This window comes from Balaenoptera borealis (genome assembly GCF_965194805.1).
Source record: "Balaenoptera borealis genome assembly, chromosome: 13".
NCBI lineage: Eukaryota > Metazoa > Chordata > Mammalia > Artiodactyla > Balaenopteridae > Balaenoptera > Balaenoptera borealis.
In genome coordinates, this window is record NC_138870.1 from 55,743,781 (window position 1) to 55,770,786 (window position 27,006).

General features: G+C 40.8%; 1 protein-coding gene across 9 annotated transcripts in view; it reads right to left on the reverse strand.

Annotated features, from left to right (window-relative positions):
• GRIP1 (glutamate receptor interacting protein 1) overlaps positions 1 to 27,006 on the reverse strand; it is a 713,644-nt gene that overhangs the window by 90,402 nt on the left and 596,236 nt on the right. For 5 of the 9 annotated variants that reach the window (XM_082351188.1, XM_082351187.1, XM_082351186.1 and 2 more), the window contains 4 exons: positions 12,888 to 13,035; positions 10,821 to 10,990; positions 4,649 to 4,804; positions 3,836 to 3,988 (listed from right to left, as the gene is read on the reverse strand). In XM_082351188.1, the coding sequence (XP_082207314.1) occupies positions 3,836 to 3,988; positions 4,649 to 4,804; positions 10,821 to 10,990; positions 12,888 to 13,035 (627 nt within the window). The remainder of the gene's footprint in view (positions 1 to 3,835; positions 3,989 to 4,648; positions 4,805 to 10,820; positions 10,991 to 12,887; positions 13,036 to 27,006) is intronic. The other 4 variants (XM_082351190.1, XM_082351192.1, XM_082351191.1 and 1 more) reach the window with 2 other exon arrangements.

Genomic DNA, 27,006 nt, shown 5'->3' on the forward strand with positions numbered 1-27,006 from the left:
AAGAGGAGACAAGAGGGCTCCCTCTGGGACATGGCTCTGCCACCCTCCCAGGGCTTTGTGACGCTCCTGGAAGCCTAGTGCAGGGGGTACTTATCATTTTCCCTGTGACACAAACATGGCACTTTACTCTTTTAATCCTTGTAACACGTTGTTACAGACGTCCTGTATTTTCCCCTTTGGTCAATGACACAGAATGTTTTAATATTTATGTGAGAAGATTTCATTCTTTTCTGGCCATGTCTTTCCTTTGTATTAGAAACGTATGTAAGAATTTTTTCTGTTCTGCAGGCTCTGGCCTCAACTCATCACCAATACGGCAAAGGGACTTTTATTATATTTGTTGTGACTTTGCCATGATTCGGCATCCATACAAACGGCCCGGTTGCTATAGAAACATAAGTATTAGAAAGGGGGCAGCAAATGGTGGCACAGAATAAAGACATAAGTAAAGTGATGGAAATAAACCATGGTATAGTGAGAGTAGCAATAAAACTTTTCTTATCAGTCATCTGGGAAAACCTTTACATCTAACGTGACCATACCAAGCTTAAGCAAAAAAGAAAAAGAAAACCAAAAAACTAAATCCTCAGTTTTTTTCTGACTTTGGAAAACTATCATTAGTTTATTTTTTTTAGGTCTTTCTGAAGTGGGAATAAAAGTTTATAGTTTTGTATCTTATTGTTTGATTAAAATACAAATGTATGATTTCCCAAGACAAATTCCGATAGGTACATGGTCAGTGGTGCTCTACTGGCTACAGTCTACAGCAAACATAAATATCAAGAAATTTCTAGAACCAGGTTTCTGATTATATTTCTACTATGTTGGAGAATAATGTGCTGTTTCAAGAGAGAATTTATCAGTTGGTTATGGGTATTGGTGACAGTGTGGTCTCGGCTTTCTTTCCTACTACAAACTTCAAGATGTGTAGGGCTTCCCTGGTGGTGCAGTGGTTAAGAATCCGCCTCCCAATGCAGGGGACATGGGTTGGAGCCCTGGTCCGGGAAGATCCCACATGCTGCGGAGCAGCTAAGCCCGTGCGCCACAACTACTGAGGCTATGCTCTGGAGCCCGCGAGCCACAACTACTGAGCCCATGCGCCACAACTACTGAAGCCTGTGCACCTAGGGCCCGTGCTCCACAACAAAGAGAAGCCACCGCAATGAGAAGCCCAAGCACCGCAACGAAGAGTAGCCCCTGCTCGCTGCAACCAGAGAAAGCCTGTGTGCAGCAACGAAGACCCAACACAGCCAAAAAAAAACCCCAAAAAACAAAAAAACTTTAAGATGTGTAAACATCTACCTGAGATGGCCAAACAGATTATCATTTATTTGTAGTCACTAATATCCTTAATCAAGACAGCAGTCTTACCTCACACAAACAAATGTTTGGCCACTAAAGCAGAAGTATGAACATGAATGCATCCATTTTAATTGCCCTTCCTTGCTGAGGGCTGTTAGCCTGTTTTCTCTCAGTAAGCAGTGTTGCACAAGAAGCCATTTTATGTAAAAAATCTCATATAAAAATATCCACCACAAATCCTGAGGCATTAAATGGAAGACTCAACCTATGTATTATGTCAAAGTGGAACCATGTGGAAAATGCCTACGTTTGAGAGCAGTGTCAACATTTCAGATTTAGGCATCATAATAGCAAACACTTAAGCTATTCAAAACAGCTAACAATTTCAATAGCGCTTACTATTTAATAAGTATTGTTCTAGCATATATATATGTTATATATATATTGTATATATATAATTACAGTTCTTATTTCATTGGGTAATTGTGAAGATTATATGAGAATATATCATTATTCACACATATATATGAACATATCATATATATATATGAATATATAGTCTAGAGTGTATTTCTTGTCCTGCACGTTCCTTTCAGTGATGAGAATATACACACACACACACACACACACACACACACACACACACATATACACATTTTCATATAATCTTCACAATTACCCAATAGGGTAAATACTATAATTAGCCCCACTTTGTAGCTAAGAAGGCTAAGGTACAGAGAGCTTAAAAAATCTGCTCAAGGGCTGGCCCAGATGACTGCCACAGCAAGCTCCGCAGCTCATGGGCCCCGGGTCCCCTGCCCTGGGACCTGGGGATAAGTTTGGCTGTGGACATGGCGCCCCGGTCTGGGGGCTCCCTGGGGTGGAAAAAAAAAAATCTGCTCAAGGTCCTAGAGCTAGAAATTAATGACACTGGGATGAGAACCCACACAACCTGGTTCCAGAGGCTATGCTCATAACCAGTTCACTATGTTGCCTTCAACTCATTTCTTCCACGAGTAAATAATTTACTCTCTCGAGTCAGCTAAGAAACATATGAGGCTCTAGAAGCTCCTGGTTCTCAGTCTTCCTTCTATTTACCTATACTAAAGATGACAAATCTTATATTTGAAGGGATATGCACATCAATATCATGAATACACCACAGTGGAGGTTTGCGATGGTTTTCCTTGTAAGGGAACCTCAGGTTCTTATAACATGAAGAGACCATGTCCCAGTATGGGTGATGGCTGGTCTCCTACACTGATGGTGGCATTGGTAGGCCTGGCCACAGACCCACCTCTGAAGATGAAACTCTGGCAAACCAGCTGAAGAGCCAATAGATCCAACCACCCTTCCTCACAAGAACATTTTTTCTTTAACACCAGTCTTGAAGTACCTGGGTTTGGTTTTGTTTAGGTAACTTAAGAGTGGTCCTTACTTTATCCCCATGGTAAGCACAGGAAGAGATCCCATCTTCTTTGAGCTTCTTTACAGGAATCACAATCATGGCCACCAAAAAAAACAAGAAATACTCACACCTCCCTAGACTATGATTAGATCTGGTTGGAGAGATAGGTGTTCTCTTCCTTTAAAACTTATGTGATTATGATGAGAGATTATATTCTGCCCTCCCGTCACCACAAAAGAAAAATTTAGGAGTGATGTGTTTCTTCCCTTCTTCCCTAAGCCATTCAACCACCCTTTTCTTGTTTACATGTACAACCAGCTATCCAGAAGCAAGCAGCCAACCACAATCTTCCTAGTCTTGCCTAATCTATAATGTGCTTGGCTGTCCCAGAAGATCATATTTCTAAGAATCACAGTCGAAATTCCTGGACCTTAGGATGCTTGTTGTAAAGACGAGCATCCTTCAATCTTCCTGACGCTGGAGTGAGTAACAGAGATATATGTTAGGGCAGAGATTTTCAGTGGGGCAGGTTCCTGGGGAAAGTATTAGAATCTTGGGGAGTGAAATACAGTTTGAAAAGGCACTTTCAAGGGGAATGAGATACAGTTTGAAAACACATGTTTAAACTTATTGCCTTTCTTGCAGGGGGAGGTTCATGAAATATAATTTAGTATGAAATTTATAATAATATTAAACAACTGCATGGAATTCTTATATTTATCAAAAGGGGACCTAGTTTTCAAAAAATTGCTTTAGGGTGAATAAGAAACTAAGAACAAAGATTTCATGTCCAAAACTACCCAGAATATAAGGAAGGAGTCTTAAAGAAAAAAAAAAAAATCACATCTTTGGTTATTTTATCAGATCAAAAGAGCAAGAAAAAGATCCCCAAAAAAAGTTGTAGACAAAGGTAGAATGAACTAACAAATTCAGTCTGAAACTGTATTTGGTGCAATCATTACCATGTCGATAAGAGAGATCATTTCACCGGTCTTTGGCACAGGTCTGCGGCTACTTAGCGTCTACCTGTGAAACACTCTTCCTGCAGGTTTCCTTATATCCAAGACTCCAACGGACCCACACGTTTCCTCCAGGCCAAAAGTCATTGGCTAACATTTCACTTACGTGAGCTTTTGAAGTCTTTCTTTTTCAACCTCCTCCTCATCATGGTTCCACGTGGGCTAGTGGAGTAGAGGCTTCGAGGCAAAGTCCCCATGTTCAGGGAACTCAGGCTGTATGCACTCGTGGAGGTAGGAGAGAAGGATGAAGACAAAGCTGCTGTAAAAGAGTGAGGACTTGGCACAGAGCATTCTCAGGTGGGGTGTGAGCCTGCCACACCTGCCAACCAGCAACAGTACAGAAAGACACACAAGAGGCACAGCAATGGCTAGTAGGCACCCCAACCAATCAGAGACCAGATCTCAGGAGCCATGGAGACAGCGCTTTAGAATCTGAGTTACAAGGGCCCGGAAATGCCTGAGGAGTAGCACCGATCCTCATAAGTATAATGCAACACCGAGAGGCTCTATGAATTTTGCTTTAGACAAAAAAGTAAACATTAAAACCAGTTTCTCCATAAACAACAACTCAATGCATCAAATACATAACCTCATTTTCATAGATGTTTTCTGACATGAATTTCACAAGTGATTCCACATACACAAATAAGGTCTGAGAATACTGTACTGTATATACTATCCTGCATTGTTATTTCCTGACCACACATAAAGCATTTGGAACCTTTACGTCCTTTCCTAACAACAAATGCTTTCTGATGGAAAAGAAGGACTTAAGAGATGACAGAAATGATAAGTTGCTACTACATAAAGAAAAGCACACCACACCCATGAAACCAAAAATGGTATGAATCAGATGAGGAAGGGGTGAGAAGAATATAATTTAAGTAAAAGACCAGGAGGCGAAAGCCTGGAACATTACGAGGGCTGTTTGGAGGAGGTGCTTTCGCGCATGTCAGGGCTGGCGCTCTGCAATGGTCAGGGTGGTACGTATTATAGTGATGGTAGGTGTGAAGACTGCAGTGGTCGCTGGCCCAGGAATCCCAGGGAGGTTGCCTGTCGCTCCTCTGAATTTTCACTGCCCATATGAAGTGATGATGAGAAATAAGAAAAACAAACAAACAAAGAACCAAAAAAAAAGAGGAAAAAGTAACTGAATTGCACAAATAAAAAGTGTAACAAAAAAATGAAAGCTGCTTGCACACACACACAAAATATATATATATATATTGACTTTGCCCTTTTCTCAGTGGTCAGCAAAACTGATGATTAACGTCAGGGATGGTAACTTTTCATCTTCCCAAGAATAATGCATGTCTTTCCCCAGCCCATTTTTTCTCCTTTTAAGATGACTATTGAATCAATTTCTAATCTCCCCCTGTGCTTCACAGCAGAGATTAAAAACATTTTTTTTAAACTTAAAAGTCAACCCCACAAAGATCTATGGCACAAGATTAGTGATTAAAGATTTGCAAATCTTGGCCAGTTAGTAGCACTTGTTTTGAGAAAAAGGAAAGAAGGAACGATAAATCACATTGGCTCCTGATTCAAGAGGTTTACTAGTCACACATCAAAATTTACTGCTCTGACATTTTAATTACACTACTATTCATCCCTTGAACTTGATTTTTCTCAACAATAAACCACTCTAATCATCTATCATTATCAGGATCTTATTTATACTCTAATCAGAAGATAAAAGTCTCAATATATTTTACAATTTGGGGGGTATTTTTAAAAGATGTATTTACATTTGAAAGAGATATTTAATTATTAAAGTATTTCAAATACTTTATATTTCCTTAAGATGCCATGAAATTTTAATAAAGTCAATTTCAAAATTCTGGTGTCCCCTTTATTTTCAAAAAATTGTATATCATATTTCCATTCTAATTTCAATATTGTTTAGATTTGATTTTCTACCCAGTGTCTTGAAATACGAGCACTTTTATGTTTGTTACTATATTGACATGAAATTTTTCATTTAAGTATCTTAAAAAATGAAAAATAAAATATGAACTTTTATCTCCTACTGTTATGATTCTAAGGTTAGATGCCTTACATGTGAATGATTTTGCAGCATCTATTCATGTAGTGAGGTCAAATACTCTGTAAGTATTTAAAGGAGGGTTATTTACATAAGAGAGTTTAGATTATACCATCCGTGATATCAGTCTCACTGGCCACTTCACAGCCTTTCTGGAATGAGACAGTAAATGGAACAAAAGCACTCGTGTGGACAGATCACCATGGGCTGAGGCCAACCTGAGTTTCTGTTCCGGCTCCAGCCCGTCTTCTGTATATGACCCTGGCCAGTTACTCAACCTCTCGAGGCCTCAGTTTTCTCATATGTCAAGTGGAGATCATGAACGCATCTATTCCACAGGCCAAGTGTGAGAATTATGTACTTAAGGTGCTTAGCATGATGCTCGCACACAGAATAAAATCCAGTGACCCTTTATGAATAGCATTGATTCTGTCTACTTTCTATTTGCCAATGAATCATCTTTTAAAGGAAATAGATGTATCTCTCACTCAACAAATTTCACTCATTGGGCACTTAAGTTTAGAGACTATTTCAGGAATCTGCAGCACACTTTTCTGGCCACCATAATTTTGTAACCCTAAACCATCTGGCCCTTTCCTTCTATCCACTGCTGTTTCTAGTTTGGGTTCCATCTCCCTCTCCACTATTCTACTTTCAAGCCACCATCTCCTTCACCTAGATCACTTCCTCATCTTCAGACTTGCCTCCCTGGTTCATCTCTGTATCCACAATACAGAATGATCTTTCAAATACGTAAGTTAGATCATGTGACTCCCATTTAAGGTACTTCAATGGGTTACAATTACAAACAGAATCAAAAGTGAGCCCTACTTATCTCTCCAGCTTCATCCCCTAGCACTCTCCTCATCACTGCCTGTTTGAGCCATGTTGGTCTTCTGTCTTGTCTTAGAACAAGCCAGGCTGCTTCCTGCCTCAGGGCATTTGCACTTCCTACCGCTAATATTCTTCTCCCCCTTGTTTGCATGGCTGGCCTCCTACTATCATTCAGGTCTCAGCTCAGGTACCATCACCTCAGAGTTGTTCTGACCTCCTTGGATGAAGCAGCTGCCCTCTCCCATCCATGCTATCCCATTGCTGTTTTATATTCTTCATACCACTTATTACTGTCTGAAATGGCTTTATTTATTTAATATAATTTTAATGTTTGTCCCTCTATACTGGAATGTAAATTCCATGAGACTAGGAATCCACTTTGCTTGTCTTGCTCACTAGATGTATCATGGCAACTAGAACAGTGTCTGGTATATAATGACTGATGAATGAGTGAATGAATGTGTGAATGGATGCATGCATGAATGAACAGGAATATCAGCCAGAGGGTCCATGTCCACACTGTCCACACCGCAGCAGCAGCTTCCTTGGGATAAAGAGCACTGCCCAGGAAGTCCCTGATGGATTATCTTTCACCATCCTCATTCTACTTCAGGGTGTACCAGAAGACTTTTTAGCAAGATGCAGTCATTGCTGGGTCTGGCTAATCTACCCCACAGCCATTCTACTGAGCTCTGTAAAATATTGTCAAATGAGGTACAGTGAGTGAACTTCAGAATTCTACACTCACTTTTTGACCCAGTTCTTTATGGAGTGCTTTGAAAATTACTGGGCATTTTTGATTACTGTCAAGCCCAATTAATAACTCAATAAGAAAGCTACTGAGCACCTATTGTATGCCTGGCACTGTGACATTTGTGGCAGGCAAGTTAAATGTAGGTCATAACATTTACTTTGACTTTGAACTACTACTGAGGACTAAATCTTCATACACATAAAATAATTGAGACAAAAATTATATTCGATAATGCACAAAACTGCATGCCATGGACTATGAATGCAAAAGGCGTTCAACAAACAATGTAGGCCAGAGAAGACAGCTATAGCCTATTTTGAACGTGCACTCTAAATCTACTGTTTTATGGTGGTGTACTTAATACTCATATGTTAGGCAAGTATTTTACTTTAAAAATTAGATGTTACATTTTTGGCATGCTCTTTCATTTTGCAAAAAATATTCATTTATATTCTCCCATTTAATGGTCCCCATAATAACAGTCAGCTTTCACTGAGTACTCGCTATATACCAGACACTGTGCTAAGTGCTTTTACATGGATTATCTCAGATAATACTCATGATATACCTATGAGGTAGGTATTATTATAATACCCATTTTACAGATGAAGAAACTGAGGTATAGAAAAGTTGGGTAACTTGCTAAGTTCCCAAGTGGTGGAGTCACAATTAAAGTGCTGAAAGTCTGACTCTGAGTTGCTGCCCTCAGCCACCACACTCCACTGCCTCTTCCTAAGTCCTTTGTTACAGATAAACAGCAAGGAAAATATAATGTTTTTCCTATCATTCCATGGTGACATCGCTGTTGAAATCTTGAGGTATCTGATACGGAAGGTACTTCTGTTTGTTCTCTTCTCTAACTGTACCCTCTTGTCCTGTCCAGGAGTCCAAGGGTGTAGGCAACAGCTACTCTGGTGGTTGCTCCTGGGGCTCAGAAATGGAAGTCCTCCTGGTACTGAATGTATAGAACCTCATGACTCTGCTCACATTTTCTTTTCCAAACTCTTTTACAAAGTTTCCTCCAATCATGATTATGTCTCCCAAAGACCCTCAGTGGGAACAATGTCTGAGCTCTTTAAAAAACTCATTCTTGTTGGCTTTTTGAATGTTGCTACTTCCCAGCAAAAGGCACAGTTAATCTATTCCTGGTTGATGTGCCCACTTCTATATTTCCTTGAATGCTATATTTTCCTGAATGCTTTGTTGCTAAGTAAAATCTGGGAAATGTTATATCTCCATCCACCTATGGGATGAGAGACATGCTATTTAGGCATCAGAGATTTTGAAAAAATAACCAGAGCTTTCTTGTAGTAAAAGGGTAAAACTATGTAAAACAACACCACTACATACCAGAACAGAAGTTTGAGAATTAGAAACACAATAACATTTTTGAGGATTAACGGGGATTTAAGTATGTTTAAGAGCCAATATTTATTTCTTCTTGGAAATACGAGTCCGATTTTAATGTAAAATGTAGGGAGATGTCTGTATGTTAGATAAAGAAGATGGTGAACAATTTTCAACAAAAGTGGATGACAGGGTCAAAAACAGAAGCTAGAATTACTAAAATGACCAGCCCTTCACCCCCCTGAAAAATCACAAATGATGTCAGGTTTTCCACAGTGAAGAAAAGAAAAATTAATTTTTGGTCTCCATCCATTTTAGTATATAAATTCATCTTCTCAGACTGTCTTGGCAGGTAAAAATATTTAATATTTCATGAGTGGAAACTATTTGAACTATTTATGATTTGTATACAGGGCAAATAAAAGGTGGGAAAAATGAGGTTGCTAAAGACAATGACATTTTTATAGGGTCTGTTCACTTTCCTGATTCACTGATACCAGAATTTACCAAGCGAAATCTCATGCTGAAAAAGCACTAAGCAGGGCAGAAGTTGAGACACAGATGTAGAGAACAGACATATGGACACCAAGGGGGGAAAATTGCGGTGGGGTGGGGATGGTGGTGTGCTGAATTGGGTGATTGGGATTGACATGTATACACTGATGTGTATAAAATTGATGACTAATAAGAACCTGCTGTATAAAAAAACAAACAAACAAAACAACTAATAAAAAAAAAAAAGCACTAGGCAGCGTGCACTGTTGTGCCCACTGTGCCCCAAATCCAGTGGCGATTTCAGATTAATTTAGAAGAAACTTAGCGGTTTTAGAAATCTCCTTTCTCAGCCAGTGAGCGGGAAAGGCCAGCATGGCCCCTTGACGGGAAGGGAATGTTCCCATGAATTGCACCCCCTTATCATTTCCATTCAAATGAGGCAGAATTTCATAACCTGCCTCGGCTGCCTCATTTCTCCAACTCCAATGTGTAAAATTAAAATCTGATAAAGGGAATGCTGTACTGGAGACTTTCATTAGCTCCAGGGCTGTCTAAGCTCCATTTAATTAAAAAAGGTTGCATCCAGTTGACTCATTCAGTATGAAAATTATTTGGTACCTCTTTTTTTTTCTAAACTGTGGAAAAGTGCAGTGTGTTTTAGAAGGTTGGAGACATAGGATACAAATGACCTCCTCATAAGCAAAATTTCGGTTCCAGAGAAAATTCTTCTCTTGCTAACTAAACATACAGAAATGTGTTCTTCGCCTTTAGGGAGCCCTGATAGTATTAGTGAGGCTTCGAGGAATTGGTTTCAAGGAATAAAAATGGAGGGTGCTTGGTTTAAGGAAAAGGAGGGAGGAGGGTTGGAACAAAGACCTCACTGGAGAGTCTTTCTTCATTTGATTATGGGCTCAAAGTCCTTTTTCTTGCACTGGCTTTTATTTAAAGATGCTTAGGTGGGATGGTATATACATGCTCAGCAAGCAGATCTGTGAGCTTCAAGACAGTGAAAATGCAGATTCCCTCAATTGACACTTGTTACTGCATAACTGTAGTGAAATATTCTGATACTCCCAGGAGAAATATTTGGTCAGAAAGGCTGTTCTCCATCCTAAGAAAAAAACTACTCTGGTGAACAGACAAAATCTAGAGAAAGTCATCCCTCATGCAACTGTTCCCACCCACCTCCCCCAATATTTGAAGGGTCTGGCATGATACCCACTTTATTTTTAAAAACTGAGAGTTTTACTATTTGCCTTTACTGTCCTTTCAGCAGAGTGGAAGTTCAATATGAATAACAGGAAGTCAAATTATTTCCCTTCTCTCCACACTCCATTTGCACCAAAGGCTTTAAAAAAAAATCAAATAGTACAAGCCTGAAAATTCTATTTCAAACAACCTTTCTTTCCTCAATTTGCGGGTTTCAAGTAAATTACCTGTGGCTTGGGAAAAGGGATTTGGAAGATGAAGAAGAGTAAACAAAGATCACCTGTGGTTTTGAAAAGAAATGACAGAGGCAGAATTAAACTCAGCGTCTCCCTGCTTTCTAACTCTGCTGGAGAAGCAATCATTGCAAGGGGAGGATTAACAGATATTTATCTGGATGGATCCTCTCACCATGGTCAGGTCCCTTCAGGGCCAGGCGGGTCTGATGATGGGGAAGAATCTCAAGCTTGACCTGGTCGGTGGTGTTGGCCAGGAACTGGGTTGCTTCTGCGAGCGTACAGTACTCCATGCTGGTCCCGTCGATGGACAGGATGTGATCGCCCACGTGCAGAGCACCACATCTACGGAAAGGAGAAAGTCTCACTACGATGGAGAGCCGTCCTCCTGGGATTCCGACTTTCACGTCCTCATAGTTAAAACTTCACACGGTTTTCACTTACTTAAGAAAAAAAAGGAATCGTTTGGATGTTATAGGAAACACCGCCTCTCAGATGTTAAGTTCCTTGGATATGAAGAGGAATGTAAAACCTTGTAGAATATACAGAAAAACTCAAGGAAATGTTTTTCTTTTGTTCTTCATAAAAAATATATTATTTGGGGGGGGGTGGTGATGCTGCAAGTTGAGGGGAAGTGAGCGGGAAGGGAGGGAAGAACAGGAAAATGTTTCCCCTTGACTTTTTTCTGTGAGTTTTCCTCCTAGGTTTTTATATCTGTGAGTTGGTAAACATTCAGAATGTGAAGATGTGACTCACAGAATGGGAATAGGGTCATTTACAACTATTTTCTGTGTTAATGGGAATAACTTGGGGAAAGACTGAGCCAGTGCTTGCTCAGAATTGTCTCACTCAAGCTCCCAGATCACCAGTGCTTGATTACTGTGTTTTATTTTGTTTTTCTGGAGTTAAACAATTATTAGTACAAAAGCTCTCGATGATGATGGAAATTATGCAGGAGTCAAAGAGTAGTCAGAGGAGGCCTTCGTGGTGAGTGGGGTGCGGGGGTAGCTGGGATGGGGGGCTGGCTGCTACATCCTGCTGAACTCAAGAGATTGGCTACTGGATGAGTTGAGAACAGCAAACACAGCAGTCAGCACCCCGAGGTACCAGTCAAGTGGACAGCTGCTTAATCTGCTTACCCGCTGCGAAATGGGAAAGAAACAGGGAGAAAATGAAAGCATCCTGCACCGTTGAATGGGAGAGCACCCGTGGGTCAACGGCCATGACTGTTAAAGGGCTGAATGTAGGTAACAGCCAGCACAGTGGAGCTGTAGATGGACCACTGCAGGGGTTGCCACAGGTGCATCGGAATCAGAGGTTCACCAGGCAGGGCCAGCGCCTGGGCAGAAGAGGGCTGGAAACATGCAGGGAGATTGGGTAGTCAAGTATTGGGTTGGCCAAAAAGCTCGTTCAGGTTTTTTGGTAAGATCTTACGGAAAAACCCAAATGAACTTTGCGGCCAACCCAATAGATCTAAACATTTCCACGGTGACCAGAGTCTACTTCTCAAGACAAAAGCATTTCAAGTCATCTAAAAATAAAATTCCACGTGGATGCACTTGGAGTGCTTCAGCTATGAGCTGGGGGTTTTCTTACCAGAAGCTGTAAAATAATTTGTCAGGTGCTAAGGTAGTCTTTTTTCCCCCTTCTTGTAAGTCTAAAATATTAATTAGGAAGAAGAGTTCAGGATAAAAGTCTTGCGTTTTTATTGTCATGGGAATGAATGATGTTTTCAGGGACCCTTGAAAATGGTGAAACCCTAAGACTAACACACTATGACGGTGGAGGGCCTTTCTTTCAAGATTGTATCATTTAAAAAATGTTGTTTTATTTATTTCAAAAAAAAAAGGAATAAGATTGTATGGTGGCAGGATTAATTGTTCACATAATAAAGATCTGCTTAGCTACCCTAAACCAAAACGGGCTATTACCCTAGGACACAGTAGGTACATGTGCTGAGTTGCTTGACTTTTTTTCCCATTTCTAAAGGCCACACCAAACATTTGGGTGAAGCAACATTACATGATGGGGTGGCTGATAAGGTAGGTGAATTTTTAAGCGCTAGAACAGTAACTTGTTCTGTATATGAAGCTTGCATAAACTGGTAGAAGAGCTCTTTTTTTACTGTGTGTGTATATGTGTAGGTATTACATATGTGCATGTATATACATATATCAACATATCTCTACATATTTTAACACACATGCAGTTTTGGAGAGTAGGCACTCTCTATGACACTCACCTGTCTGCGATACTTGCAGATTTGATTTTGTCTATGACAATGACCTGTTTGTTACAGCACATCGAGGTAGTCAGGGCCACACCAAGGCTGGCACCAGGAGTTTTGGCAACTTCAACTAGTAGTGGCCCGGATGCTGTTGCCACAGAATCTATGGAAGGACAAATTTCAGAAAACAAAACAAAACAGGATAAATAATCAAACAGACACATGAAAAAGGTGGAGAATGTTGAGTCTGATGTTGATCTGTTAACGTTATCACCGAAACTTAGATTTCCCTCCGTGTACTATCCCCACGTCCAGTGCGTGGTAACTTCTTAGGGCATCTTTTAGGACACCCGTTCTATCGAGCTTGTATTACGGTAATATGTGCACGGGTTTATCTCTTCAATTAACACTTAAGCTTCACATCAGCTGGGATGATGTCTTGTGTAACTTTATGCCCTCTACATCACTAGGCACAGTGCCTGGCACATACTGGGTCTCTTGAGAAAAGTTTAAAAAATTAATTAACTCAGTAAACATCGCAGCACCTACTATGGATGGACGGATGGATGGATGGATGGGAAGGAAGGGTGAATAGATGATGTCTCTGAGTAGGCCAATAGTAGGAAGGCATACACTACGTTAAATATGTAAATCCTCTGGGTTATCCCTATTCTGGCTCTGATCCAGGGTCACCTCTCCCTCAGAAGCATCTTCGTACATGCTTTGTTTTTAGCTTGGAATTCTCTTCATTCCATCAACTGGTACTTGGGGATGTAAACATCAATTCCTCTGGGAAGCCTCTCCTGACCTATGATTTGGTGAGATCCTTTTCTCCTGTGCTCCCACAGCCTGCTATTTTCCTGCTGTTGTCGCACACACCTCATTCATTTTTAATGACTAGTGTGGATGACATGCCTCTGTCCTTTGCCAGATGGCAAGCTTGCTGTGAAGGCAGAGCATGTGTCTTGTCCATCAGAGCATCCACAGTGCCCAGCATAATGACTGGCACACAGAGGTTGTACAATAAATAGTTGTTGATGAATGTATGAATAAGTGAGAAAACTCATTACGTCATTTAAAGCTCAGAAGAGGCAGAGGTCACACGGGAAAGAGGCCTGGACATGGATTTATAACACCTGTACTTATTTCTTCTTTTCTCAATATTTTGCGTAAATGAAGAAATCATGGTATCGTAGACTAGTTACTAAAATTTTCTAAGTCTGCTTTCTTACCTAGAAAATGGTACCTTTTCCTCAGCGTTTACTACAATGGAAATCAATGTATAGTTAAAGCATTTTGTAATTTATAAAGTGATATACACATAGAATATTATTATTATTATTATTGATATATTATGACCTCAAGCCTTTGAGTCATCTCACTTTTCAAGACTGTATATTTTTGGTAGTATTTTTTTTTAACATCTTTATTGTAGTATAATTGCTTTACAATGTTGTGTTATTTTCTGCTGTATAACAAAGTGAATCAGCTATATGTATACATATCCCCATATCCCCTTCTTCTTGCGTCTCCCTTCCACCCTCCCTATCCCACCCCTCTAGGTGGTCACAAAGCACCGAGCTGATCTCCCTGTGCTATGTGGCTGCTTCCCACTAGCTATCTATTTTACGTTTGGTAGTGTATATATGTCCATGCCACTCTCTCACTTCGTCCCAGCTTACCCTTCCCCCTCCCCATATCCTCAAGTCCATTCTCTACGTCTGCGTCTTTATTCCTGTCCTGACCCTAGGTTCTTCAAAACCATTTTCTTTTTTTTCTAGATTCCATATATAGGTTTTAGCATACGGTATTTGTTTTTCTCTTGCTGACTTACTTCACTCTGTATGACTGACTCTAGGTCCATGCACCTCACTACAAATAACTCAATTTCATTTCTTTTTATGGCTGAGTAAATATTCCATTGTATATATGTGCCACATCTTCTGTATCCATTCATCTGTCAATGGACACTTAGGCTGCTTCCATGCCCTGGCTATTGTAAATAGTGCTGCAATGAACATTGTGGTACATGACTCTTTTTGAATTATGGTTTTCTCAGGGTATATGCCCAGTAGTGGGATTGCTGGGTCGTATGGCAGTTCTATTTTTAGTTTTTTAAGGAACCTCCATACTGTTCTCCATAGTGACTGTATCAATTTACACTCCCACCAACAGTGTCAGAGGGTTCCCTTCTCTCCACACCCTCTCCAGCATTTATTGTCTGTAGATTTTTTGATGATGGCCATTCTGACTGGTATGAGGTGATACCTCATTGTAGTTTTGATTTGCATTTCTCTAATGCTTAGTGATATTGAGCATCCTTTCATGTGTTTGTTGGCAATCTGTCTGTCTTCTTTGGAGAAATGTCTGTTTAGGTCTTCTGCCCATTTTTGGATTGGGTTGTTTGTTTTTTTGATATTGAGCTGCATGAGCTGCTTGTATATTTTGGAGATTAATCCTTTGTCCGTTGCTTCGTTTGCAACTATTTTCTCCCATTCTGAGGGTTGTCTTTTCATCTTGTTTATGGTTTCCTTTGCTGCGAAAAAGCTAAGTTTCATTAGGTCCCATTTATTTATTTTTGTTTTTATTTCCATTTCTCTAGGAGATGGGTCAAAAAGGATCTTGCTGTGATTAATGCCATACAGTGTTCTGCCTATGTTTTCCTCTAGGAGTTTTATAGTATCTGGCCTTACATTTAGGTCTTTAATCCATTTTGAGTTTATTTTTGTGTATGGTGTTAGGGAGGGTTCTAATTTCATTCTTTTACATGTAGCTGTCCAGTTTTCCTAGCACCACTTATTGAAGAGGCTGCCTTTTCTCCATTGTATATTCTTGCCTCCTTTATCAAAGATAAGGTGACCATATGTGCGGGTGTTTATCTCTGGGCTTTCTGTCCTGTCCCATTGATCTATATTTCTGTTTTTGTGCCAGTACCATACTGTCTTGATTACTGTACCTTTGTAGTATAGTCTCAAGTCAGGGAGCCTGATTCCTCCAGCTCCGTTTTTCTTTCTCAAGATTGTTTGGCTATTCGGGGTCTTTTGTGTTTCCATACAAATTGTGCAATTTTTTATTCTAGTTCTGTGAAAAATGCCATTGGTAGTTTGATAGGGATTGCATTGAATCTCTAGATTGTTTTGGGTAGTATAGTCATTTTCACAACGTTGATTCTTCCAATTCAAGAACATGGTATATCTCTCCAACTGTTTGTATCATCTTTAATTTCTTTCATCAGTGTCTTATAGTTTTCTGCATACAGGTCTTTTGTCTCCTTAGATAGGTTTATTCCTAGGTATTTTATTCTTTTTTATGCAATGGTAAATGTGACTGTTTCCTTAATTTCTCTTTCAGATTTCATCATTAGTGTATAGGAATGCAAGAGATTTCTGTGCATTAATTTTGTATCCTGCTACTTTACCAAATTCATTGATTAGCTCTAGTAGTTTTCTGGTAGCATCTTTAGGATTTTCTATGTTTAGTATCACGCCATCTGCAAAAGGTGACAGTTTTACTTCTTCTTTTCTGATTTGGATTCCTTTTACTTCTTTTTCTTCTCTGATTACTGTGGCCAAAACTTCCAAAACTGTGTTGAAAAATAGCGGTGAGAGTGGGCAACCTTGTCTTGTTCCTGATCTTAGTGAAAATGGTTTCAGTTTTTCACCACTGAGAACGATGTTGGCTGTGGGTTTGTCATATATGGCCTTTATTATGTTGAGGTAGGTTCCCTCTATGCCTACTTTCTGGAGGGTTTTTATCATAAATGGTGTTGACTTTTTTCAAAAGGTTTTTCTGCATCTATTGAGATGATCATATGGTTTTTATCCTTCAATTTGTTAATATGGTGTATCACATTGATTGATTTGCATATATTGAAGAATCATTACATTCCTGGGATAAACCCCACTTGACCATGGTGTATGATCCTTTTAATGGGCTGTTGGATACTGTTTGCTAGTATTTTGTTGAGGATTTTTGCATCTATGTTCATCAGTGATATTGACCTGTAGTTTTCTTTTTTTTGTGACATCTTTGGTTTTGGTATCAGGGTGATGGTGGTCTCATAGAATGAGTTTGGGAGTGTTCCTCCCTCTGTTATATTTTGGAAGATTTTGAGAAGGATAGGTGTTAGCTCTTTTCTAAATATTTGATAGAATTCGCCTGTGAAGCCACCTGGTGCTGGGCTTTTGTTTGTTGGAAGATTTTTAATCACAATTTCAATTTCAGTGCTTGTGATTGGTCTGTTTACATTTCCTATTTCTTCCTGGTTCAGTCTCAGAAGGTTGTTCTTTTCTAAGAATTTGTCCATTTCTTCCAGGTTGTCCATTTTATTGGCATATAGTTGCTTGTAGTAATCTCTCATGATCCTTTGTATTTCTGCAGTGTCAGTTGTTACTTCTCCTTATTCATTTCTAATTCTATGGATTTGTGTCTTTTCCCTTTTTTCTTGATGAGTCTGGCTAATGGTTTATAAGTTTTGTTTATATTCTCAAAGAACCAGCTTTTAGTTTTATTGATCTTTGCTATCATTTCCTTCATTTCTTTTCCATTTATTTCTGATATGATCTTTATAATTTCTTTCCTTCTGCTAACCTTGGATTTTTTTTGTTCTTCTTTCTCTAATTGCTTTAGGTGTAAGGTTAGGTTGTTTATTTGAGATGTTTCTTGTTTCTTGAGGTAGGATTGTATTGCTGTAAACTTCCCTCTTAGAACTGCTTTTGCTGCATTCCATAGGTTTTGGGTCGTTGTGTTTTCATTGTCATTTGTTTCTAGGGATTTTTTGATTTCTAGTCTTACAACGTTGTGGTCAGAAAAGATACTTGATACGATTTCAATTTTCTTAAATTTACCAAGGCTTGATTTGTGACCCAAGATATGGTCTATCCTGGAAAATGTTCCATGAGCACTTGAGAAGAAAGTGTATTGTATTGTTTTTGGATGGAATGTCCTATAAATATCAATGAAGTCCATCCTGTTTAATGTGTCTTTTTAGGCTTGTGCTTCCTTGTTTATTTTCATTTTAGATATCTGTCCATTGGTGAAAGTGGGGTGTAAAAGTCCCCTACTATTTTTTTTTTCCCCTACTATTATTGTGTTACTGTCAATTTCCCCTTTTACGGCTGTTAGCATTTGCCTTATGTATTGAGGTGATCCTGTGTTGGGTGCATAAATATTTACAATTGTTATATCTTCTTCTTGGACTGATCCCTTGATCATTATGTAGTGTCCTTCTTTGTCTCTTGTAATAGTCTGTATTTTAAAGTCCTTTTTTCTGATATGAGAATTGCTACTGCAGCTTTCTTTTGATTTCCATTTGCATGGAATATCTTTTTCCATCCCCTCAGTTTCAGTCTTTATCTGTCTCTAGGTCTGAAGTGGGTTTCTTGTAGACAGCATATATATGGGTCTTGTTTTTGTATCCATTCAGCCAGTCTATGTCATTTAGTTGGAGCATTTAATCCATTTACATTGAAGGTAATTATCGATATGTATGTTCCTATTACCATTTTCTTAATTGTTTTGGGTTTGTTATTGTAGGTCTTTTGCTTGTCTTGTGTTTCCTGCCTAGAGAAGTTCCTTTAGCATTTGTTGTAAAGCTGGTTTGGTGCTGCTGAATTCTCTTAGCTTTTGCTTGTCTGTAAAGGTTTTAATTTCTCCATCGAACCTGAATGAGATCCTTGCTGGGTAGAGTAATCTTTGTTGTAGGTTTTTACGTTTCATCACTTTCAATATGTCCTGCCTCACCCTTCTGGCTTGCAGAGTTTTTGCTGAAAGATCAGCTGTTAACCTTATGGGGATTCCCTTGTATGTTATTTGTTGCTTTTCCCTTGCTGCCTTTACTATTTTTTCTTTGTATTTAATTTTTGATAGTTTGATTAATATGTGTCTTGGCATGTTTCTCCTTGGATTTATCCTGTATGGGACTCTCTGCGCTTCCTGGACTTGATTGACTATTTCCTTTCCCTTATGAGGGAAGTTTTCAACTATAACCTCTTCAAATATTTTCTCAGTCCCTTTTTTTTCCTCTTCTTCTTCTGGGACCCCTATAATTTGAATGTTGGTGCGTTTAATGTTGTCCCAGGGGTCTCTGAGACTGTCCTCAATTCTTTTCATTCTTTTTTCTTTATTCTGCTCTGCAGTAGTTATTTCCACTATTTTATCTTCCAGGTCACTTATCCATTCTTCTGCCTCAGTTATTCTGCTATTGATTCCTTCCAGAGAATTTTTAATTTCATTTATTGTGTTGTTCATCATTCTTTGTTTGCTCTTTAGTTTTTCTAGGTCCTTGTTAAATGTTTCTTGTATTTTCTCCATTCTATTTCCAAGATTTTGGATCATCTTTACCATCATCACTCTGAATTCTTTTTCAGGTAGACTGCCTATTTCCTCTTCATTTGTTTGGTCTGGTGGGTTTTTACTTTGCTCCTTCATCTGCTGTGTATTTCTCTGTCTTCTCATTTTGCTTAACTTACTGTGTTTGGGGTCTCCTTTTCACAGGCTGCAGGTTCGTACTTCCCGTTGTTTTTGGTGTCTGCCCCCAGTGGCTAAGGTTGGTTCAGTGGGTTGTGTAGGCTTCCTGGTGGAGGGGACTGGTGCCTGTGTTCTGGTGGATGAGGCTGGATCTTGTCTTTTGGTGGGCAGGACCGCGGCCAGTGGTGTGTTTTGGGGTGTCTGTGAACTTAGTATGATTTTAAGCAGCCTCTCTGCTAATGGGTGGGGTTGTGTTCCTGTCTTGCTAGTTGTCTGGCATGGGGTGTCCAGCACTGGAGCTTGCTGGTCGTTGAGTGGAGCTGGGTCTTAGCACTGAGACGGAGATCTCTGGGAGAGCTCTCGCTGATTGATATTACGAGAGGCCGGGAGGTCCCTGGTGGACCAAAGTCCTGATCTCGGCTCTCCCACCTCAGGCTCAGGCCTGACACCTGGCTGGAGCATCAAGACCCTGTCAGCCACACGGCTCAGAAGAAAGGGAGAAATGAAAAAAAAAAAGAAAGAAAAAAATACATTAAAAAATTATTAAAATAAAAAATATTAAAAAGTAATTTAAAAAATAAAAAGGAAGAGAGTAACCAAACCAATAAACAAATCCACCAATGATAACAAGTGGTAAAACCATGGCAAAAGCAAACCTACACAGACAAAATCACACAAAGAAGCATACACATACACACTCACAAAAAGAGAAAAAGGAAAAATAAAAAATATATATAAATAAAAAGGAAGAGAGCAACCAAATCAAGAAACAAATCTACCAATGATAATAAGCTCTAAATACTAAACTAAGATAAACATAAAACTAGAAACAAATTAGATGCAGAAAGCAAACCCCAAGTCTACAGTTGTTCCCAAAGTCCACTGCCTCAGTTTTGGGATGATTCATTGTCTATTCAGGTATTCCAGAGATGCAGGGTACATCAAGTTGATTGTGGAGGTTTAATCTGCCGCTCCTGAGGCTGCTGGGAGAGATTTCCCTTTCTCTTCTTTGTCCGCACAGCTCCTGGGGTTCAGCTTTGGATTTGGCCCCGCCTCTGCATGCAGGTTGCCTGAGAGCATCTGTTCCTGCCCAGACAGGATGGGGTTAAAGGAGCAGCTGATTAGGGCGCTCTGGCTCACTCAGGCTGGGGGGTGGGAGGGGTATGCTATGCAGGGCGAGCCGGAGGCAGCAGAGGCCAGCGTGATGTTGCAACAGCCTGAGGTGTGCCGTGCGTTCTCTCGGGGAAGTTGTCCCTGGATCCCGGGACCCTGGCAGTGGCGGGTTGCACAGGCTCCTGGGAGGGGAGGTGTGCATAGTGACCTGTGCTTGCACACAGGCTTCTTGGTGGCAGCAGCAGCAGCCTTAGAGTCTCATGCCCGTCTCTGGGGTCCACGCTGATAGCCGCGCCTCGCGCCCGTCTCTGGAGCTCATTTAGGCGGTGCTCTGAATCTCCTCTCCTCAGGCACCTCAAAACAATGGTCTCTTGCCTCTTAGGCAGGTCCAGACTTTTTCCCAGACTCACTCCTGGCTAGCTGTGGTGCACTTAGCCCCCTTCAGGCTGTGTTCACGCAGCCAACCCCAGTCCTCTCCCTGGGGTCTGACCTCTGAAGCCTGAGCCTCAGCTCCCAGCCCCGCCCGCCCCGGCGGGGAGCAGACAAGCCTCCCGGGCTGGTGAGTGCTGGTCGGCAGCGATCCTCTGTGCGGGAATCTCTCTGCTTTGCCCTCTGCACCCCTGTTGCTGCGCTCTCCTCCGTGGCTCCGAAGCTTCCCCCCCGCCCACCCCCTGTCTCCACCAGTGAAGGGGCTTCCTAGTGTGTGGAAACTTTTCCTCCTTCACAGCTCCCTCCCAGAGGGGCAGGTCCCGTCCCTATTCTTTTGTCTCTGTTTTTCCTTTTCTTCTGCTCTACCTAGGTATGTGGGGAGTTTCCTGCCTTTTGGGAAGTCTGAGGTCTTCTGCCAGCGTTCAGTAGGTGTTCTGTAGGAGTTGTTCCACATGTAGATGTATTTCTGATGTATTTGTGGGGAGGAAGGTGATCTCCATGTCTTACTCCTCTGCCATCTTGAAGGTCCTCTAGGTAGTATTTTTATGACTTTCTACTGCTCTGGTGTTTGAGACTTCATTAATACCACTTTGTCTTCCTGCAAGTACATCTTTATCACCAAGCCACCACTCAGATATGGTGAACTAGGAAATCTGTATTCCTATCGCTGAAGCTCAGGCAATATGCACTGACTCCTGAAGCTAAAAGTCCCCTGGGAGAGAGCCATCTTCAGTCCCAGATGAAGCAAAATTTTTCTTAAATAACGTAAAGATGAGAACAGTCATGCCAACCGCATTCATATTCCAGGGCTAAGGATTATTGTATGCACTATGTTTCTTAAATGATTGGTAATATTTAGTCCTAAAAAAGGTTAAAAGGCCTGTTCCTCTTCCTGTCAATTTCAGGGCAGAGTCCCATTAATAAAAACTGGGAGGAGCCAAAGGTCTTAGTCCACTAAGAGGATTTTTTGACTCTGGGGTGTTATGGCTATAATTTTCCCATAAACCTAACCCTCTGGTCCTGCTCACCCTGCTGTGTCAACACCCTGATCTCAGGCCATTGACATCATCTGGCTTCTCTTCCTTCTCCCTCGTTTCCTGCTTTGTTTCTCTCCAGTGCTTCCCTTGGTCATGTGCAGCCCAGGGTCCTGCTTTACTCTCACCTTGGAGTTTATAGTGAGTGGTCCCAGGCCTATCTGCAACAGTGGTTTGCATGTCATCTGTCCCACTGGCACCTCCTAGTGAAGAATTCTGGTCAGTCCTTGTAGTCCCTGTGTGAGCTGGCTTTCCAGCCCCTGTGTGAGCTGTCCTTCCATCACAAGGGTAGCTGGTTCTTCCCCCCTTTCAACTCTAACAGTCAAAGTTCTGCTGCTAAGCCAAGTGCACATAATCTGATGCCTATAGCTCCATCCCCAGAGGTCTATTGTCCTCCTCTTTCTGGAGTTTGCTCCCTTGCAATGTCTTCTCCTGTTCAGGTTGAACCTCATATGAGCTCTGGCCTAGTGGGGCCTTTTCTCACATTATTTTTATAGAACTTTAGGACTAATTTTAGAAGGACTAATTTCCCAAATCATTTCTCATAGACTTGTTGGATTTTTAACAGACAGGTTTGTGAGGTGACAATCACATGTATTCTTCCACATGGTTTTCTGTCTAAAGATAAATTTATTGGGCTTAACAGATGAAAGTAAGAAAGTTTTTTGTTACTTATAACTTAACCTCTTACAAATGACAGAAATAGAGTTGTTCCTTGGCATCCCATCTTTCCTTCTTTCTTAGTAATAAGCTTTCTGAGTTTTAGCTGAGCGAATGGTTGCCCAGCTAAGGACAACATTTCCCAGCGTCCTCTGCAGTGAGGTGCAGCCATGTGACTAAGTTCCAGCCAATGGGAAGTGAGTAGAAGTGAGATGTGACACATTCTTAAAAAGAATGTCTGTGCCCTCCCCTACCTCGTTTTCCCCTTCTTGATGTTGCACTGTGGGCCCAGAACTGGTGAGCCATCTCCCACCAGGCAGACAAGGGCATGGCACTTGGGGGATGCTTAGATTCCTGAAACTGTATCTCCAGAGATTGCTTGCTCTCCCAAGAAATAAACTTCTACCACATTTAAGCTAGTAGCGTAAGTTTGAGTTTTTGTTGCCAGCTGAATCTGTACTGTGACAGACCTTTTCACTTGAGTTTATGCCTCCAACATACCTTTCTTGAACTTTTATTCTAAGAAGCAGCTATTTATAGTTGTTTGCAGATGTAAATTTTATAAAGCCACCATCAACCATCACCCAGTACACACACTAGGTTTTCATGTTTCTTAAAAGCATTACATCAGGATTAAAGATCAGAGTTTATAAAGAGGTTATCGGCATATGTGAAAGTTGTTTAAATATAAACTCTTACATTGCTATTCTTTTTTCCTGGCCTATATATTTGTCAAGGTATTAAAAATTACATTCTTATGTTTGGTTCTAATGTTCCAGTTATAGTGAAGAATATTAAATTTTTTCTTATACAAAGAAATGATAGGAACAGGAACATTAAGAAGCATAGAAAAAGGGTATCATATTTTCTGCCACCATTAATTTAGAGGGAGAGAGAGAGTGTACTCATAGCTGCTCTGGTGCACCTCTGGAATGGAAACTAGAATAACAGTCTCTCTTTAAGCAGTACTTTCCCCATGAAAGCTTTGAAGGAACAACAAATGCAACATTTACATTTGGGGGAGCCTAACGTGCAATTAATGAGTTTCTTTTAAAATTTAAAGTGGAAAGCTTCAGAACTCTGAAAAGAGAAATGTAAACTCATGGTTAAGAGAAGACACAGTGTGATTCTAAGCTGGGCTCAGATCTGGAGGTCTGGAGGGTGGTCCTGGCTATGCCACCAACTTACCATGTGGCCCAAGCCATCATCTCCCCTGGACCTCATCTTCTTAATCTGTAAAATTAGGGGACTTCAATAAAAGATCTCTAACTCTGATAATCTATGACTCTGCAAAGAACTAGCAATGTCAGTAAGGAAGAGCCTAGCGGGAATTGGAAAATTAGAGGTTAATAAACTTTATGAAAATACACAATAGCTGAATTTAAATTCCAGTATCCTACGAATGGGTAGAAGAGGGGAGCTGCTAGATATAAAGGTGATTCTAGACAATTAATGTTTATCAAAATGGGATGCAGGGTCTTCCCTGGTGGTGCAGTGGTTGAGAATCCACCTGCTAATGCAGGGGACATGGGTTCGAGCCCTGGTCCAGGATGATGCCACATGCCACGGAGCAACTAAGCCTGTGCACCACAACTACTGAGCCTGCGCTCTAGAGCCCGCGAGCCTCAACTACTGAGCCCACATGCCACAACTACTGAAGCTCGCATGCCTAGAGCCTGTGCCCCACAACAAAGAAGAAGCCACCGCAGTGAGAAGCCAGTGCACTGCAACAAAGAGTAGCCCCCACTCGCCGCAACTAGAGAAAGCCTGAGCGCAGCAATGAAGACCCAACACAGCCAAAAATAAATAAATAAATAAATTTATATATATATATATAAAGATGGGATGAAAAACCTCAGACCTTTAAATATTTTGATGACAACACTAACATCCTTTAAAGGCTGAGCTTGAGGGATGGTCCCCCACCCTCCCTCGTACATTCATCCCATAATATGAAGCATTCACATTAAGAACTTTCTAGGGCACAACTTTAACTTTCTAACAAGACTGTGTCATAATGAGGTCCTAACTTATGCAGAAAAAAATGATGAGGAAAAGGCGGCGCTTATCTCATGTAAAGCTGATCAGGGATTGTTGACAACAGCTTACAGCGTATGAGCTCAGTCCTCTGTTCTCTCTCCTTAGCAGCCCAGAGTTTCACCTCACCATGTGCACTCTCAAATGCATGTGTCCAGCACACATCCTTCACTGCTGCCTTGCACAATTCCTGAATGTCTCATAAGCCTATCAAACACAACATGTCCAAAGTGAATGGTGAGGCCACCCCACTCCACTGATTCTTCTCCATGTCTCCTCCTAGTGAATGGCTCACGCTTAATTCTATCAGGCAAACCAGAAACCCAGGAGTCATCCCCAACTCCATCTTCTCCCTCACTCTCACAAATTCCTCTTGGTTCTAATTTCTAAAGAGTTCTCAATTTCATTCTTTCTTTCCAAATCCATCATCACCATTTTAGTCCAAGCTTCCATCAACTGATATATCCCTCATCTTCTCACGGCTCCCAACTTCCCCAATCCAGATCCAATTTTTTAAAAGTGCAGATCTCATCATGTTAACCCCATGCTTAAGACCTTTCAACAGCTGTTCTTGTAACAGGGTAAAATGTATTATCAGAGTCTTCAAGGACCTACATGATCTGGCTCCTGCTTACCTCACCAGTTTCCTTTACCACCATTCTGCCCTTGATCTCTCTGCCCCAGCTTCCTACTCCTCTTTCAATTCTTCAAAAACACTGTGTGCCTTCCTGCCTCTGGCCCCTTATATATACTGTTCTGTCTACCTGGAATGTTCCAACTCTCCCCTGGTCCCTCCTTCAATGCTGCTCTCTGCTCAAATGTCACTTCTGCAGGGATTCCTGCCCTGCCCTGCAAACCACGTCAACCTGTCTGCTATATGCTTTAACAGAACCCTGTGCTTTCCCTTCACAGCACTTCTAATAAACGTAATTCAACAATTAGTTGTTCAATTACCTCTTTAATTAATTGTTCTTTGATTAATAATGTAAACTCCATGCTGTAGGGACTGTGTACGTCCTGCTCATGACTGTGACTCTCCATATTGTCTACATAGCATCTGTGTACACAGCAGGTGCTCAATGTTATTTGTTGATGGAATGAATGAAGACCTATTATTTTATTCAAGGTGTTATGCTAACAGTAGTGATGATGCAGACATTTAAGTCATATTGTTATGCTTAAGAGTTCCTAGTGTAGTTGAAATCATGTTAACCCCATGTTTAAACCCTTTGAATGGCTGTTCTTGTAACAGGGTGCACATGCATACCCAGATGATGTTGATGATGAGGGATAGTTTTCCTTTGTCTAAATTCTAAGCCTGCATAATGAATTCTATTCAATGCCTCATAATACCAGACTGAGAAGTGTTTGAGTTTATCTGATGGCAAAATCATTAGGGAACAATCCATTCCACGAAAGGTAACCCACCTTCTTCCAGATGGAACTTGAACTCATTGGTCATTTCCCTTCTATAAGTGGGTGTTGTAATAGTTGGAAATGGTCAAGTAAATAAGCTACTTCCAGGATTATGAGCTCTTGAAAGAGACTGGCATCACTCAGAGATTGAACAAAGGTTCTGTACGCTAACAGCATGAAGAGATGTGAATGCTCTGGATGCCTGGGAAAGGACACTGTCCGGCCATTGGAGAATCTGCCAGACCAGATGGTATGCAGAGGGCTCTGAGCAAATCACGTTGACTGACAGCTGAACAGAAACATGGAGTAGCATAAGCTTACTAAGTCAAGGTCCTAGCAAAAAACAGATGCTATACTCAAATTAGGATAATTTGATGAGATTTTAATGAAGGAACTACAGTAAGTCCCTTACATATGAACCTCCAAGTTGCGAACTTTCAAAGATGCGATGTGCCTTTGCATGCCTAATCATGTAAGTTAGTTCACATGTCTGGTGTACACTGTCACATGCGTGCATCCTCTACAAGTGGTTGTGCTTTTGTGTACTTTACTGTACAGTACTGTATAGAGTACAGTAACTTTATTTCAGGCCCAGGATGTCTGGAAGCAAGCGTAAAAGCAGCGGTATATAGCTGATTGTGTTAGTTGGGTACCTAGGCTAACTTTGTTGGACTTATGAACAAATTGGACTAACGAACGCGCTCTTGGAATGGAACTCGTTCGTATGTAGGGGACTCACTTATTTAGAAATGTGTGGGCAGGTTATAGGGAAACCACAAGGGATAATGCAATACTCTGGGGTTAGAAGCAACAGGGCACCATACTCCACTAGGCCCAAAAAGGCAAAGGATAGAGCTGTTAGCGAAACCAGGATTCAGAAAGGACTGTATGGAGAGGGCTAGCTGACAGGAGCTGGGACCTTCAGCCAAAGGATGCAGCCATCCCCAGTGAATCCACAGGGTGAAGCCAGGGAATAA